Source organism: Salvelinus alpinus, chromosome 9 (genome assembly GCF_045679555.1).
Source record: "Salvelinus alpinus chromosome 9, SLU_Salpinus.1, whole genome shotgun sequence".
Taxonomy (NCBI): Eukaryota; Metazoa; Chordata; class Actinopteri; order Salmoniformes; family Salmonidae; genus Salvelinus; species Salvelinus alpinus.
In genome coordinates this window covers 4,999,433-5,017,358 of record NC_092094.1, presented here as the reverse complement: position 1 = coordinate 5,017,358, position 17,926 = coordinate 4,999,433, and the positions used below count along the sequence as shown (strand labels likewise).

The 17,926-nt window shown below is 39.6% G+C and overlaps 2 protein-coding genes across 5 annotated transcripts in view; both read left to right on the top strand.

Annotated features, from left to right (window-relative positions):
• Positions 1 to 1,734, top strand: part of ctdspl2a (CTD (carboxy-terminal domain, RNA polymerase II, polypeptide A) small phosphatase like 2a) — a 24,166-nt gene extending 22,432 nt beyond the window's left edge. For all 3 annotated transcript variants that reach the window (XM_071415756.1, XM_071415755.1, XM_071415754.1), the window contains exon 13: positions 1 to 1,734. This exon is cut by the window's left edge and continues 40 nt beyond it. In XM_071415756.1, coding sequence (XP_071271857.1) covers positions 1 to 26 — 26 coding nt within the window. In that variant the 3' untranslated portion in view covers positions 27 to 1,734.
• A 3,174-nt stretch (positions 1,735 to 4,908) lies between these two features.
• Positions 4,909 to 16,377, top strand: LOC139584194 (eukaryotic translation initiation factor 3 subunit J-A-like). Of its 2 annotated transcripts, none has more exons than XM_071415752.1 (8): positions 4,909 to 5,054; positions 5,173 to 5,270; positions 10,965 to 11,019; positions 11,124 to 11,218; positions 11,896 to 12,007; positions 13,597 to 13,758; positions 13,897 to 13,970; positions 14,491 to 16,377. In XM_071415752.1, exons 1-8 carry the CDS (start codon positions 5,012 to 5,014, stop codon positions 14,623 to 14,625), a joined length of 774 nt encoding a protein of 257 aa, XP_071271853.1. In that variant the 5' UTR covers positions 4,909 to 5,011; the 3' UTR covers positions 14,626 to 16,377. The 2 variants fall into 2 exon arrangements, with proteins under 2 accessions (XP_071271853.1, XP_071271854.1); XM_071415753.1 differs by lacking the exon at positions 14,491 to 16,377 and adding an exon at positions 14,208 to 14,269.
• The last annotated feature ends 1,549 nt before the right edge of the window (positions 16,378 to 17,926 follow it).

The window sequence follows — 17,926 nt, the reverse complement described above, 5'->3', positions numbered from 1 at the left end:
TTCACGATCTACTTCCTCCTGACTGATCTGTGATTGGCTGAACCCAGCAGGCTAACCCATAGAAGTAGAATGTGTACATTATTCATTCTGATTCTACGGGCTAAACCTCCCCAGCACACGGAGAGGGATGCCTTCCGTTCAACACGGTTTGAGATGACGAGAATCAACTTCAACTGATTCTGAGGATGTTGTTCAAGTGGATATATGTCTACAGCATACCAATGAGAATTTGTTCAACAAAAAAACAACAACAAAATAACATTTTACAGAGGGAAATTTGTACTAAACAACCACAAAACAAATATTTTGAAGCTATGTATATGTTTTGTATACTCAAACTAAACTGTTATATTCCAACTAAACTGTACCCCCCCCCCCCCCCCCAGAGTATAGCAGTCCCCTTGTATTACGAAAGGCATCTGTCTGGACAGACCTCAAGTCTATGCTCAATAGCAGGGTTGTGTTCATTAGGGTGCGAACGTTACAAAACATTTTAGCAACGGCGAATGAAAATGTGTTTTTCTCATTGGACTTCTCCAGGTAGAACATCCTCCATTTCAGGAACGTTTTCTTGGGTTTGGTGCCTAATGAACACGATCCTGGCGACTTTCTGTGAGATGTTTTCTCATCTGCAGCTTCAGTTTTGGACTGACGGAACTGAATGTCATGCGGTATTTGATTGTGTGAGGACCTGACTGCTCAAGACTAATTTTAACAGGGACGGGCAGTCAAACCTGTATAATATACACACGTAATTACATGTATATATGACATGTATATATCTTTTCTTTTTTTTCATGGTTTTTAAAAACTTTTTTTTTGTGCTTCTGATTTTCTTTTAGCTGACTGTTTCTTTTACTATTTTAGTAAAAAAAAAAATGTTTTTACCTTTAAAAAAAAGAAGATTTTTTTGTTGTTTTGAAGTTGATGCTACACAGCTGCTGTTGTCTTCCTGCAATTTATGTATCCCAAATGGCACCTTATTCCCTACTGTATATAGTGCCCTCCTTTTGAGCAGAGCCCTATGGGCACTGGTCAAAAGTAGTGCACTACAAAGGGAATAGGGTGCTTTATTTTCTAGTCTGCTTTTTAGTCCCATTAATTGCTGTTATGTGGTCTGTGACAGGTTTTTAAAAGATTATATCTTTGGGAGGTAATGTTTATGAAATCATGATGGGTTTTTTAAGGTTATGTAAATGTATTATAGTGTTTTAACTTGGAAGACCCTTCAACAAGCTGTAAAGATGGCCTGGATATTAATTTAGATCATGTATATTTGAGATTTCACCCCTGAAAGATGTTGAAATGACACTTAGCTGCTCTGTTTCTGGGTGGTGATGGGAAGGGAGGAAGGCTTCAGAGCTCCTGCACTTTTTGTTTAAAACAAAAAACAAAAAAAAACTTTAGCATCAATGTAAAATCTTGTCAATTTTGTACACAAGTTATCACCTCTAAATTGTTAATGCCCGTACAATTTTGAAATTGTAGCACCAGCAAAATGGCCAACATTTTGTTTTAACTTTAAATCTTGTTTTCAATGCTGTTCTTAGTCTTGTGTGTGAACTATCTTTTATGTAGGAGTCACTCAGTCTGGCCCATTTTTAAAGAAATAAATAAAAAATAATCCGTCATTGACTGTCCTGGACGGTCGCTCCCGTTGTACTCAGTGTTACTTCATGGTTTTCTTGATCATAAATACATTTTTATACAATTAATAAAAAATGTGTGATTTGGGATTTTTACTGAACTGCATAAGTTGAGATACATTAATGCGTGTGTAACGTATACGCCAGGTAGGCATGACAGTATACATTTATTTATCACAATGCTCTTATCCAGAGTGACTAGTCTCACACACACACACACACCGTTTAAATTAAATGAACTTGGCATGTCATCCGGTAATGCTAAACTGAACCCACAAACTACAAAGCATGCTATCTTTCATATTCAATGGTAAAAATGTACACTTTGAATGTGTTTTTGACACTTTTTGACCATAAAAGGAATGATAAACTACACGAACCAAAAATATAAATGCAACATGCAACAATTTCAAAATTTTACTGATTGACAGTTAATATAAGGAAATCAGTCAATTTAAATACATTCATTAGGCCCTAATCTATGGATTTCACATGACTGGGAATACAGATATGGGTCTGTTGGTCACAGATACCATTAATAAAAAGGTAGGGCCTTCAATCAGAAAACCAGTCAGTATCTGGTGTGACCATTTGCCTCATGCAGCGTGGCATCTCCTTCACATCGTGTTGATCAGGCTGTTGATTGCCGCATGTGGACTGTTGTACCACTCCTTCAGTGGCTGTGCAAAATTGCTGGATATTGGCAGGAACTGGAACACGCTGTTGATCCAGAGCATCCCAAACATGCTCAAACAGGTGACATGTCTGTTGAGTGCAGGCCATGGAAGAACTGGGACATTTTCAGCTTCCAGGAATTGTGTACAGATACTTGTGGCCGAACATTATCATACTGAAACACGATGGAGGTGGATGAATCGAACAACAATGGGCCTCAGGAACTCGTCACGTTATCTGTCCGCATTCAAATTGCCATTGATAAAATGCAATTATGTTCGTTGTCATCTGCCCGGTATTTGTATTGCATTTATTATTGTACTGTTCCATAAGATGTTTTTGAATCTGTTTTTTAAATCTAATTTTACTGCTTGCATCAGTTACTTGATGTGGAATAGAGTTCGATGTAGTACTGTGAGCTTCCCAAAGTCTATTCTGTCTTTGCGGACTGTGAAGAGACCTCTGGTGGCATGTCTTCTGGGGTATTCATGGGTGTCCGAGCTGTGCGCCAGCAGTTCAAACAGACAGCTTGGTGCATTCAACATGTCAATACCTCTCATAAATACAAGTAGTGATGAAGTCAATCTCTCCTCCACTTTGAGCCAGGAGAGATTGACATGCATATTATTAACGTTAGCTCTGTGTACATCCAAGGGCCAGCCGTGCTGCCCTGTTCTGAGCCAATTGCAATTTTCCTAAGTCCCTCTTTGTGGCACCTGATCACACGACTGAACAGTAGTCCAGGTGCGACAAAACCAGGACCTGTAGGACCTGCCTTGTTGATAGTGTTGTTAAGAAGGCAGAGCAACACTTTATTATGGACAGACTTCTACCCATCTTAGCTACTGTTGTATCAATATGTTTTGACCATGACAGTTTACAATCCAGGGTTACTCCAAGAAGTTTAGTCTCCTCAACTTGCTCAATTTTCACATTATTCATTACAAGATTTAGTTGAGGTTTTGTGAAATATTTGTCCCAAATACAATGCTTTTAGTTAGACAACAATAATGTTTTCACCTCTTCCACACTTACCGTTCAGAATTCAAAATTACAATGTTTGTCTTTCATAATTTGGTCAGATATACTTGGTGTAGTGTCAGCGTTTGTTGTTGGCATGTTATGCCTAAATTTGCTAATCTTACCAATAAAAAAATAATTAAAGAAGTTGGCCATATCAATGGGTTTTGTGATGACTGAGCCATCTGATTCAATGAAGGATGGAGCTGAGTTTGCCTTTTTGCCCAAAATTTCATTTAAGGTGCTCCAAAGCTTTTTACTATCATTCTTTATGTCATTTATCTTTGTTTCATAGTGTGGTTTCTTCTTTTTTAAATTCAGTTTAGTCACCTGAATTCTCAATTGGCGGTTGCTTTTACCAATCGGTTGTGCATCCAGACCTATTTGACATTTCTTTTGCCTCATCTCTCTCAACCATATAATTTTTCAATTCCACATCAATCCATGGGGATTTAACAGTGCCTACAGTCATTTTCTTAATGGGAGCGTGCTTATTAGTAACTGGAATAAGCAATTTCATAAATGTGTCAAATGCAGCATCTGGTTGCTCCTCATTACACACCACAGACCAGCAGATATTCTTTACATAATCAACTTAGGAATTCTTGAATGACCTCTTATACACTGTATTAGGCCCAGCCTTTGGAACTTTGGTTTTCCTAGATATGGCTTCTATATTGTGATCACTACATCCGATGGATTTTGATACTGCTTTAAAGCAGTTTTCTGCAGCTTTAGTAAAGATGTGATCAATGCATGTTGACAATTAGATTCCTGTGCTGTTTGTAGCTACCCTGATAGGTTGATTGATAACCTGAACCAGGTTGCAGGCACTAGTTACAGTTTGAAGCTTTCTCTTGAGTGGGTAGCCTGATGAAAGCCAGTCAATATTTAAATCACCCAGAAAATAGACCTTTCTGTTGATATCACATACATTATCAAGCATTTCACACATGTTATCCAGATACTGACTGTTAGCACTTGGTGGTCTATAGCAGCTTCCCACCAGAATGGGCTTTAGGTGAGGCAGATGAACCTGTAGCCATATTACTTCAACAGTATTTAACATGAGATCCTCTCTAAGCTTTACAGGAATGTGGTTCTAAATATAAACAGCAACACCTCCACCTTTGGCATTTGCTACCACTGTATCATTAAAGTTATTATCTAAGTGAGTTTCAGAGATTGTCACAATATGTAAATAAATGTGTGCACAAAATTTGAGAGAAATAAGCTTTTGTGCTTATGGAAGATTTCTGGGATCTTTTATTTCAGCTCATGAAACATGGTACCAACACTTTACATGTTGTGTTTATATTTTTGTTCAGTGTAGATCGGGTACACCAATATAATTGACTGTTGAAGCCGCACCCCACAATAGTCTATTTTAGTGACCCAGTCACAAAAATAACTATGACATCACCTTATATTCAGTGAAATTAAGAAAGATATTCATTTTTATGTTTCATAATTTTAGATATTCTGTACTTGTGTAACTGATAGTATTTTTTGGCTTTATCTAATTCTATGTTGTCACTAAATAGGGAGCAGCAATGAGTGGACAGACAAGAATAATGGGAGCATACACATGACAGCACAGACCTATATGTACGTCATTTTCTCTCGGAACCAAAGAGCCAGTTACCGATTGTACACACACGGAATTCATTATGATCAGACACACAGGCAAGATGGCGGAGGGAGATTCATGGGGTAAGAATCCACCTGTGTGTGGAATGGCGTATTATTCAAGTTATACCTAATCGTTGACAATTACACGTATCAGAGATGATAGTTTAAGTTTGTAAAATGTGTGTATTGTTGGTCTTAGATGCTGACACTTTCGATCCGGACGAGCTGGTTATCGGAACCAAGAAGGCTGTTGTGGCGGACAAATGGGAAGGCGAGGACGAGGATGACAATATCAAGGTAGCCAGCTAACTTAATTAGCTGGCTAACATCACAGTTGACGAGATGACAACCAAAACAACACTAGATAATTTATCGAGAACGTGTATTTTACTCTGAATATGACCTGAACCCTAGTTGATTTCGAGGTCATCTCTTTGCATCCTAGCTAGCTAACGTTAGATCACCCAGAATCCAGATGATGTCAACAGTGTTAGCTAGCTAGCTAATGTTAGCCGAGTGGTCCCCAGTCTAGCGGTGACAAGTCGGGACTCATGGGGACAGGCTCGATCAAGTGTCCACTGCATTCGACCCGCTAACCAACGGTGATGTTTAGCTAGTGGTCACATCACCAACGGTGATGTTTAGCTAGTGGGGGGGGGGGGGGAAGACGCGTAAAACGCGGCCATTTATGCTGCGTTCGTGTGATAGTCGGAACTAGGAAACTGACATTCCCAACTTGCTAACTGGTTGTAGTTATACACGTGCCACGTTAAACGAATCAGCAAGTTGGACATTTCAAGAGTTTCCCAGCATGTGAAAGCTGCAATAATGCGGGGCCTTGCCACCAAGGAGTGTATTAAAGCGTCAAATTCGGTAGATCTGCTCTTTGGGATGTATTACTTGATATTAGGTGTAGATTAAAATTGGGGCATGGCACCCCTATTTTTTTGTAACATAATCCAATATGACTGTCTATACTCAATCTGATTTTGGAAAGGTGTTATTACCAAATCAATTGTTATTGGTCACATACACACATTTAGCGGATGTTATTGCGACTGTAGCGAAATGCTTGTGTTCCTAGCTCCGATACTGCAGTAGTATCTAACAATACACACAATCTAAAGTAAAATAATGGAATTAAGAGATATATAAATATTAGGACGAGCAATGTCGGGAGTGGCATTGACTAAAATACAGTAGAATAGAATACAGTATATACATATGAGATGAGTAAAACAGTATGTAAACATTAAAGTGACGAGTGTTCCATTTATTAAAGTGACCAGTAATTATATGTATATAGAGCAGCAGCCTCTAAGGTGCAGGGTTGAGTAACAGGGTGGTAGCCGATAAGTGACCGTGACTAAGTTCAGGGCAGTGTACTGTCCGGCTAGTGGTGACTATTTAACAGTCTGATGGCCTTGAGATAGAAGCTGTTTTTCAGTCTCTCGGTCCCAGCTTTGATGCACCTGTACTGACCTAGCGGGGTGAACAGTCCGTAGCTCGGGTGGTTGACGTCCTTGATGATCTCTTCGGCCTTCCTGTGCCATCGGGTGGTGTAGGGTGTCCTGGAGGGCCTGCAGTGTGCCCCCGGTGATGCTTTGGGCAGACCGCGCCACCCTCTGGAGAGCCTTGCGATTGCGGGCGGTGCAGTGTACCAACCCGAAGACAGGCTCAAACTGCTTCTCCAATAGAAATCCCTGATCACATTTGAAGGCCATGTTATGGAGCCGTTGGCTAGCTGAACTCAAGCGTAGACCCAATCACATGTTTCTAACGGTCGTCTCGCACCGAACTGCATGTGTGCAGGCCGTCAAATCAAAGCCACTCCTTCGTTTTTATGAAGTATTTAAAAAAAAAAAAAAAATTATAGAAGAAAAATGAAAGCGTGTCAGTTTCACAAGGTTGGAGAAATAACAGTTCAGTCACTTGAAGACATTGGCTCAAATCAAGATAATTAACAACTAAAGGAATAATTTATCTTCTCTCATTGACTTCTTCTCATACCCCAGTATGGTGTGTTTGGTCTATTTCACAAGCTTTCCCAGAAATGTTTCGTTTCTGGGTTTAGATACCCTGTCATATGACTGTAGATTGTCTTTGTTGTTGCTATACAGTACCAGTCAACAGTTTGGACACACCTACTCCACTTAAGTTTTTTTAAATGTATTTTTACTATTTTCTATATTGGAGAATAATGGTGAAGACATCACAACTATGAAATAACACATATGGAATCATGTAATAACCAAATAAAGTGTTATACACAAATCAAAATATATTTTAGATTCTTCAAAGTAGCCACCCTTTGACTCGATGACAGCTTTACACACTCTTGTCATTCTCTCAATCTAGCTCCGCCTGGAATGCTTTTCCAACCGTTTTGAAGGAGTTCCCACATATGCTGAGTACTTGTTGGCGGCTTTTCATTCACTCTGTGGTCCAACTCATCCCATACCATCTTAATTGGGTTGAGGTTGGGTGATTGTGGAGGCCAGGTCATCTGATGCAACACTCCATCACTCTCCTTCTTGGTCAAATAGCCCTTACACAACCTGGAGGTGTTTCGGGTCATTTTCCTGTTGAAAAACAAATTATAGATCCACAAGCGCAAACCAGATGGGATGGCATATCGCTGCAGAATGCTGTGGTAGCCATGCTGATTACGTGTGCCTTCAATTCTAAATAGGCCTTCATTGTAAATAAGAATTAGTTCTTAACTGACTTTCCTATTTGGAAAAATAAAATAAAAAAATCCATGTGAATTCACAATGAATTACAGTACAGTTAGTTTCCTAATATGGACCCAAACCAAAATGAAAGTCTCTTCTAGTGATTTAAAATGAAACTGTTTAATTTGATAAAGACAACAAAAAAAAGACTGAAAAGACCCCTGGTGGCATGTCTGGTGGGGTAAGTGTGCGTGTCAGAGCTGTGTGGAAGTTGTCTAGACAAACAATTTGGGATTTAACACAATGTTTCTTATAAAAAGAAGAAGTGATGTAGTCAGTCTCTCCTCAACTCTTAGCCAAGTTAGACTGACATGCATACTATTTATATCAGCCCTCTGGTTACACTGAAGAGCAAGACGTGTCGCTCTGTTCTGGGCCAGCTGCAGCTTAACTAGGTCTTTCCTTGCAGCATTCGACCACACAACTGGATAATAAATCAAGATAAGACAAAACTAGAGCCTGCAGGACTTGCTTTTTGAAGTGTGGTGTCAGATCGATAGAAGAGGACTGGCCACCCCTCATAGCCTGGTTCCTCTCTAGGTTTCTTCCTAGGTTTTGGCCTTTCTAGGGAGTTTTTCCTAGCCACCGTGCTTCTACACCTGCATTGCTTGCTGTTTGGGGTTTTAGGCTGGGTTTTCTGTACAGCACTTTGAGATATCAGCTGATGTACGAAGGGCTATATAAATACATTTGATTTGATATTTAACTTTCAAAACATGTAAGTACAGCCGGTATGATGCATCTTGCTTTTGGGTGGAGTTTCCTTTAAGAGTTGGAAAAATGGCAGAGATACTTTGAGAAGGAAATGCAAGCTTTGCACAGTGGAATTTAGGTATTATAATGGTAATACAGGTCAGTAATGGTAGTACAGGTCAGTAATGGTAGTACAGGTCAGTAGTGGTAGTACAGGTCAGTAGTGGTAGTACAGGTCAGTAGTGGTAGTACAGGTCAGTAGTGGTAGTACAGGTCAGTAGTGGTAGTACAGGTCAGTAGTACAGGTCAGTAGTGGTAGTACAGGTCAGTAGTGGTAGTACAGGTCAGTAATGGTAGTACAGGTCAGTAGTACAGGTCAGTAGTACAGGTCAGTAGTGGTAGTACAGGTCAGTAGTGGTAGTACAGGTCAGTAGTACAGGTCAGTCAGTAGTACAGGTCAGTAGTACAGGTCAGTCAGTAGTACAGGTCAGTAGTACAGGTCAGTCAGTAGTACAGGTCAGTAGTACAGGTCAGTAATGGTAGTACAGGTCAGTAATGGTAGTACAGGTCAGTAGTACAGGTCAGTAGTGGTAGTACAGGTCAGTAGTGGTAGTACAGGTCAGTAGTACAGTTCAGTAGTGGTAGTACAGGTCAGTAGTACAGGTCAGTAATGGTAGTACAGGTCAGTAGTACAGCTCAGTAATGGTAGTACAGGTCAGTAGTACAGGTCAGTAATGGTAGTACAGGTCAGTAGTGGTAGTACAGGTCAGTAGTGGTAGTACAGGTCAGTAGTGGTAGTACAGGTCAGTAGTGGTAGTACAGGTCAGTAGTGGTAGTACAGGTCAGTAGTACAGGTCAGTAGTGGTAGTACAGGTCAGTAGTACAGGTCAGTAGTGGTAGTACAGGTCAGGTACAGTTCAGTAGTGGTAGTACAGGTCAGTAGTACAGGTCAGTAGTGGTAGTACAGGTCAGTAGTGGTAGTACAGGTCAGTAGTACAGTTCAGTAGTGGTAGTACAGGTCAGTAGTACAGGTCAGTAGTGGTAGTACAGGTCAGTAGTACAGGTCAGTAGTGGTAGTACAGGTCAGTAATACAGTTCAGTAGTACAGGTCAGTAGTGGTAGTACAGGTCAGTAGTGGTCGTACAGGTGCAGTAATGGTAGTACAGGTCAGTAGTACAGGTCAGTAGTGGTAGAACAGGTCAGTAGTGGTAGAACAGGTGCAATGCTTAACCATCTGAACAGGACACACCGTGAGGCCCAAACCATTGTTGGTAGCAGTTGCATTGTGAAATCACATGGAATTTTTTGTTTTTCTTATTCTAAACAGGATTTATTTTTTATGTGGAGTTTAAATGTTTTCCATTTGTCACATCCCTAGTTCACCTACCATTTATAATTCAAACAGTGGATACAGACGTCATTGTCCTCCTCGCTGGGATGTTCCATCTTACCAAGGATTATCCAACGATAGATCTGTGGTTTGCTTTAGGAATGGGTAAAACCGACCAGGACATCAACACCATCTGAGAGCTTTGTCAGGCTTCCACAGGTTGATTTCAGGATTGATCAGTCCTTGCATCCATAGCTCTATACATTTAAGTAATTCATTTCTCCGGCCCAATCCCACTTTTTTACCAAAACAAGGGCGGGGAGGGCGTGTTGTTATTGTTTCCATTGCAGATTGCCGCTTTAAGGAATACATTTTGTATTATTACTTCATGTTATGAACATTTTACTTAAGCTATTTTAAAACACGACTGCGGCTTCATTACCATCTACATTGGCAGCCATTTTGAATTCCGCTTCCTAATTTAAGTGTGCAATGAGTACCCCTTCTAGGATGTATTTCATATCATCTGAAGAATGTTTAACAAATGTCATGCTTTTATCTGTTGCATAACATTTCATGGTCAAATACCAGCTATTATGGCAGCCATTTTGATTTTTTTTGTTGCAATAACTTGCTTCCTGGTTAAGTTTGAAAAAGGTACCCCTACCGGGATGTTTTCATATCGCCTGAGAAATGTTTGTACCAAATTTCATGCTTGTATCCACCGTTTACTGGATCCACCTTGCAGCAAAACATTAAAGGCATTGTACTACTAGCCCCATTAGCTAACTATTCTATCAACTTAGCTATCATATGGGATGTTTATTAGTCACGTTGACTTTTGTTTACTAGTGATCACATTAGTAAACAAATAACACCCATTGATAACATCAGTATTTGTCCCAAATTGGACTTGAAGGACAGCATTACCAATGGTGGAGCTAGATAATGCCAGCTGTCATATCAGACAGGCCTAGCTAGTGAGCTAGGCCTGTCTGATATGACAGCTGGCATTATCTAGCTCCACCATTGGTAATGCTGTCCTTCAAGTCCAATTTGGGACAAATACTGATGTTATCACTGGGTGTTATTTGTCAACGATGGATAACGAATGAATACAGTGTGTGATATGGCCCTAGTGGTAACTAGTGAGCTAAAAACACATGAATGGATGCCACATTCTGAAGCTTCCATCCATCCTAACCTTATTTTCTCCCGTTTCCTGTTTTGCAGGACAACTGGGATGATGACGAGGAGGAATGTAAAAAAGCAGAAGAGAAAAAAGCAGGTATTTTTTTTAAACCACATGAATTGAACAAGTGAGATCTGACTATGTTAATTGAATAGAAGCTCAACAGTTATTTTATTTTTCTTCCCATTTTGTCTTTGTAGCAGAGACCAAACTTTCTGAGAAGAAGAAATTAGCTGAAAAAATCAAAGAAAAGGAAAGTTTACAAATGAAAAAACAAGAAGAGCTGAGAAAGCGGGTAAGTGTTTTTAAAGTAGGTGTTTTTAAGGTAGGTGTTTTTAAGGTAGGTGTTTTTAAGGTAGGTGTTTTTAAAGTAGGTGTTTTTACGGTAGGTGTTTTTAAGGTAGGTGTTTTTAAAGTAGGTGTTTTTAAAGTAGGTGTTTTTAAAGTAGGTGTTTTTAAGGTAGGTGTTTTTAAGGTAGGTGTTTTTAAAGTAGGTGTTTTTAAGGTAGGTGTTTTTAAAGTAGGTGTTTTTAAGGTAGGTGTTTTTAAAGTAGGTGTTTGAGGTAGATGTTTTTTAAAGTCGTTTTTTTTTTTTTAAGTAGGTGCTTTTTAAAGTAGGTGTTTTTTAAGGTAGGTGTTCGTCACCATAACCAACCCAGCTACTGCAACATTTGATTTGGGCTAGTTTGCTTATCAAAATTCGGCCGAAACTTGACCTTTTTGCTTTCAGCCAATTTCCCTGATTATTGGAGTTGTATTTATCAAATTTTAAAGTTTAATTTTAAATCTCTAGAAGAGACTTTACATTTTGATTTGGGCCCATATTAGGAAACTAACTGTACTGTATTTCATCTGGTTTTCCAGACCCAGATTAAGCCTCTAAATCAGCCCTAAAGGGTTTCACACAGTGTCCATGAACAACAAGTCATTGGCTGCTGCATCTGAAAGTGTATTTGTTTGTTTGTTTGTTAGTTAGAGGAATCACAGGAAACAGAACTCTCACCGGAGGATGAGCTAGCAGAGAAACTCAGAGTGAAGAAGCTACAGGAGGAAGCTGATCTTCTATTGGCTCAGGAGGCTTTCGGTAAGAGACCTGTATTACAGGAGGAGGTGTAAGTCTCTGAATAAGAGCGTCTGCTAAATGACTCAATGTACAGAAAAAGGAACTCTTGCTTATGATCAGTAAGAAAATAGGTATATAGTTCAATTTGCTTATGCATAGAGCCACAAATAAAGTACCAGTCAAAAGTTTGGACACCTACTCATTCAAGGGTTTTTCTTCATTAAAAAAAAATATATTTTCTACATTGTAGAATACTAGTGAAGACATCAAAACTATGAAATAACACATGGAATCGTGTAGTAAACAAAAAAGTGTTAAACAAATCAATATATTTTAGATTCTTCAAATAGCCACCCTTTGCCTTGATGACAGCTTTGCACACTTGGCATTCTCTCAACCAGCTTCATGAGGTAGTCACAGGAACGTCCTTGGTTGCAACACTCCACTACCGAGTTCTAAACTTCCTCTGGGAGCAACGTCAGCACAAGAACTGTTAGTCGGGAGCTTCATGAAATGGGTTTCCATGGCCGAGCAGCCGCACACAAGCCTAAGATCACCATGCACAATGCCAAGTGTCGGCTGGAGTGGTGTAAAGCTCGCCACTGTTGAACTCTGGAGAAGTGGAAACGAGTTCTCTGAAGTGTTGAATCACACTTCACCATCTGGCAGGCCAACAAAAATTATCTGGGTTTGGCAGATGCCAGGAGAACGCTACCTGCCCAACTGCATAGTGCCAACTGTAAAGTTTGGTGGAGGAAGAATAATGGTCTGGGGCTGTTTTTCATGGTTCGGGCCCCTTAGATCCAGTGAAGGGAAATCTCAACACTACAGCATACAATGACATTCTAGACGATTCTGTGCTTTCAAATTTGTGGAAACAGTTTGGGGAAGGCTCTTTCCTGTTTCAGCATGACTACCCCCGTGCACAAAGCGAGGTCCATACAGAAATGGTTTGTCGATCAGTGTGGAAGAACTTGACTGCCTGCACAGAGACCTGACCTCAATCCCATCGAACACCTTTGGGATAAATTGGAACGCTGACTGCGAGCCAGGCCTTATCGCCTAACATCAGTGCCCGACCTCACTAATGCTCTTGTGGCTGAATGCAAGTCCCCCGCAGCAATGTTCCAACATCTAGTGGAAAGCCTTCCCAGAAGAGTGGAGGCTGTTATAGCAGCAAAGGGGGAACCAACTCCATATTAATGCCTTCCCAGAAGAGTGGAGGCTGTTATAGCAGCAAAGGGGGGACCAACTCCATATTAATGCCTTCCCAGAAGAGTGGAGGCTGTTATAGCAGCAAAGGGGGGACCAACTCTATATTAATGCCCATGATTTTGGAATGAGATGTTCAACGAGCAGGTGTCCACATACTTTTGTTAATGTAGTGTAGGTTGAATGATAAATATTTAAGGCTGACAGTCTACACGTATTACAGATAAATAGAAAGCTTTACAGAGAATCTGAGATTTATATTGCAAAATGTCTGGTTTAAGTATCAAGAGTTTTAGACATTGTCAACACCAGTTGCCTGTGGAAAGCTTCATATCATGGTGCCTGTGCGGGTCGCTACAATATCATGGTGCTCAAATCATTTTCCCTTCTCAAATCAGGTGTCGCCAACAACGTCAAAGGAATTGATGCTATAAGCCCGTCTTCTAAAGATGAGTTCACAGAGTTTGAAAAGTTGTTAAAAGACAAGATAGCACCTTTTGAGAGTTCCATACACTATTCCGGCTTCCTAGAGTCCTTGTTTCGAGACCTCTGTCTCTCACGTAAGTATTGATTTAATAATATACAGTTTGAAAAGTAACCAATGTTATTGTTCATGCATCTCAACGGTCAGTGGGGCCTGTATTATGTCCCTGTATTATATGAAATAATGTTTTAACTGTGCACCTCTTATGTTACAGTGGAGGTGGAGGACTTGAAAAAAGTCAGCAACACCCTCACAGTCTTACTAAGTGAAAAACAGAAACAGGAAAAGGTTAGTGGTTTATTTAATTTAAATGACAGACAAGTATTGACATTTATCACCAGTACACATGGTCTACTTAGACCGGTATTCAGTCTTGTCCGGGTCATGTTCATTAGGCATCAAACGGAAGAAAACAGACTGGAACAGTACTACCTGGAGTTGGGTGCCCTACCTGGAAATTACGCAACAACAAAAAATAATTACTGTCATAAGACAATACTAATCATCCCTCTTTGTTTCCAACAGCAGCTGAATAAAGGACAATACTAATCATCCCTCTTTGTTTCCAACAGCAGCTGAATAAAGGACAATACTAATCATCCCTCTTTGTTTCCAACAGCAGCTGAATAAAGGACAATACTAAGCATCCCTCTTTGTTTCCAACAGCAGCTGAATAAAGGACAATACTAATCATCCCTCTTTGTTTCCAACAGCAGCTGAATAAAGGTCAATACTAATCATCCCCTCTTTGTTTCCAACAGCAGCTGAATAAAGGACAATACGAATCATCCCTCTTTGTTTCCAACAGCAGCTGAATAAAGGAAAGAAGAAAAAGAAAGGCGTGGTTCCTGCCGGAGGGATGAAGTCCAAGATGAAGGATGACCTAGCGGACTACGGCGAGTTCGATGGAGGTTACGTACAAGACTACGAGGACTTCATGTGACGTGACATCAACCGAATCTTGCGTCTCAAACGACACCCTGTTCCCTATGTAGAACCCTTATATAGGGGATAGGGTGGCATTTAGTAGGCTGTCTGTCCCCATTCCCCCTCCGCTCTGCTCCACCCAGCTCCCTCAAAGCATGACCTATGACCTATTCTACTGCCTAGAGCCATCCAATGAAAACCACCCTTATGTCGCCCACCGCCAGCCGCACAGAAACTTGATTCTGAAAGAAGTGTTGAACTGTTTGACGAGAAACGTCTGATTTCAACAGGGTTGTTTCTCCTCGTTAGAAATTCCTTCAACGATTCCTCGAAAACCGACTGACCAATAAGACTGTGTTCTGGATACCAAAATGTTTCACCTCCCATAATGAGATGCAAAAACACAGAAGGCAAACTTATTTTTTTCCCAATCCTAGAATGAATTTAATTTGATCTTTTTAAAAGAAATGATCTGTCAACAAAATTAATTGTTACTGTTTGACGAAGGAAAATACATTTTTTTTGTGTTCCATGCAAATCAGATTATTACTATTTTTCTCAAATATAAATTAAATATTTTTTTTACTCAAAGGATGGCTATTGGCATTCGGAAATATAATACTACATTGGTATGTAACGAATATAGTTCTCCAAATGTCAGTTCGGTGCTCATCACATATTACACTTGGGAATATATTCATCCTTGACATCATATAGTATTTTTCAGGAGAAAATGTCCAAATAAGTCAAGGAGTTTAGGACCAGTTGAGAAAAGCAACATTGAGATAAACATGTTAGATAAATTCAGGACTCGGTTTGCATGGTTACATAGTCTTCAAATATTTTTTGGGGGTGAATTGCTAAATTCCGTGTTTTATAGAATGGTTAAAGATTGATTACTTCTAGTTGGAAGGAGGGTAATATTGCCCTGAACATCCTTCCCCCCTACATTATTTTAATTTTCTAGGAAAATAATACAACATGTTACTATAAAGTAATTTAAGGCTAGGAAGTATTGAAGCCACACAAGTCAATGTGTGAACATAGGCCCATATACTGCTGAAATTAATATGATGTAACCATAGTCTTAACTGTTAGTGTATTTTAATGGAGAAATGATGGCGCTGAAAATAATCTGTTATGTAGCATTTCAATTAATAACCGTAGGGTACTCCGTGTCAATTAGAAAACACGGCGCTGACCATTTCATCCTGGGCCTGTGTTCACAAAGCGTCTGAGTAGATATGCTGATCTAGGATCAGGTGCCCTCTTCTTATTCATTATGATCAGAAAAGGCTAAACTGATCCTAGAGCCGCATTGCTACGCTGAGAACCCAGTATAATCACTTCCACTGAGTTGAAGTAACAATCATTCTAGGTCTCCTTGGCATAACTTTGCACGGCTTGTATCAAGTGAGGTGAGAAACAGACCAAATGTATTAGGAAAGAAGGTTGTACTGGGATAATATCACACGTTTTATTTTTTTTCACAACACATTTTCAGGATTGGAAATGGAAATAGAAAAATATTATTAAAGACTAGTTTTTTTTTTATCCACCTAATTTAATAAAATCATTGTTTAAAATTATTATATATATTTTTTTTGGAATGCATTTTAGAATTTGGATCATTTTGGCTTAACAAATATGAAGTATTTTAATGTTATTTATGGGTTGATCTGTTAATTGTGCCCAGAGCATAACGGGAAGAGTGCTGAACGAGTTACCAACTTACCTTACGTCAAAATAAATAACTACCTTCAACAAACAGTCTCTATTGGGGGAATTAATCTCCTTCATCAGACGAGTTGAATCAATGTTTTTGTCAACGTATTGTGACATGGAATCGATGTGGAAAATACATTGGATTTGAAAAAAAGTCAACTTGTTTTGAGGGTGAAATTTCAACCACAATATTACCACAATATGTCATCATGGTAATTTGAACGTAGACAAACCTTGCAATGCAGGTTGTACATGTTCCTTTAAAACAATGTCAGATCATCAATGTTATATCCACTATCAGAAGAAAGAAAATAGGCTTGGCAGCACCTCTTACTGGAGGGTTGATCTAATTACAGCTCCCCATTGGTCTCCAATTGGTCACCCATTCAGTTTTAGAAAAACTTAGCCCTGCTTAGCTATGATATGTGAGAATGATTGTCAAAAGGTCTCCACTTAAAAACTAAATAGATTTACTGTTGCTATCGAAGTCATTCTGAAGGGTAGATTTAACAGAGTAAATCACCATACTTTATCACTATTTCGGCCTGTAAACTGAGTGTACAAAACATTAGAAACACCTTCCTAATATTGAGTTGCACCCCCTTTTGCCCTCAGAACAGACTCAATTCATCAGGGCATGGACTCTACAAGGTGTCAAAAGCGTTCCACAGGGATGCTGGCCCATGTTGACTCCAATGCTTCCCACAGTTGAGTCAAGTTGGCTGGATGTCCTTTGGGTGGTGGACCATTCTTGATACACACAGGAAACTGTTGAGCGTGTGAAATCCAGCAGCGTTGCAGTTCTTGACACAAACCGGTGCGCTTGGCACCTACTACCGAACCCTGTTCAAAGGCACTTAAATATTTTGTCTTGCCCATTCACCCTCTGAATGGCACACATACACAATCCATGTCACAGTTGTCTCAAAGCTTTAAAATCCTTTGATCTGTCTCCTCCCCTTCATTTATACTGTTTGAAGTGGATTTAACAGGTGACATCAATAAGGGATTATAGCTTTCACCTGGATTCATCTGGTCAGGTCAGTCTATGTTATGGAAAAAGCATGTTTTGTACAGTCAGTGTATGTATATATCATTTGCATAGTCATCAACAGCTATTGTTTCAATTCAATCCACGATTCAACAAAAAATAGACAATACATTGGCCTAAGGTTTCAAGCTCTGTTAGATTTCAAATGTATTGATACAGTGGCTTGTGAAAGTATTCACCCCCCTTGGTATTTTTCCTATTTTGTTGCCTTACAACCTGGAATTAAAATAAATTTTTGGGGGGATTGTATCATTTGATGCCTACCACTTCGAAGATGGAAAATATATTTTATTGTGAAACAAACAAGAAATAAGAAAAAAACATCAAACTTGAGCGTGCATAACTATTCACCCCCCTCCCAAAAGTCAATACTTTGTAGAGCCACCTTTTGCAGCAATTACAGCTGCAAGTCTCTTGGGGTATGTCTCTCTAAGATTGGCACATCTAGCCACTGGGACTTTTGCCCATTCTTCAAGGCAAAACTGCTTCAGCTCTTTCAAGTTGGATGGGTTCCGCTGGTATACAGCAATCTTTAAGTCAT

Coding starts and splice junctions, on each gene's coding strand:
- LOC139584194 (XM_071415752.1), top strand. CDS start 5,012: ATGATCAGACACACAGGCAAGATGGCGGAGGGAGATTCATGGG. Junction 5,055..5,172: donor GGCGGAGGGAGATTCATGGG/GTAAGAATCCAC, acceptor TGTTGGTCTTAG/ATGCTGACACTTTCGATCCG. Junction 12,008..13,596: donor ATTGGCTCAGGAGGCTTTCG/GTAAGAGACCTG, acceptor TTCTCAAATCAG/GTGTCGCCAACAACGTCAAA.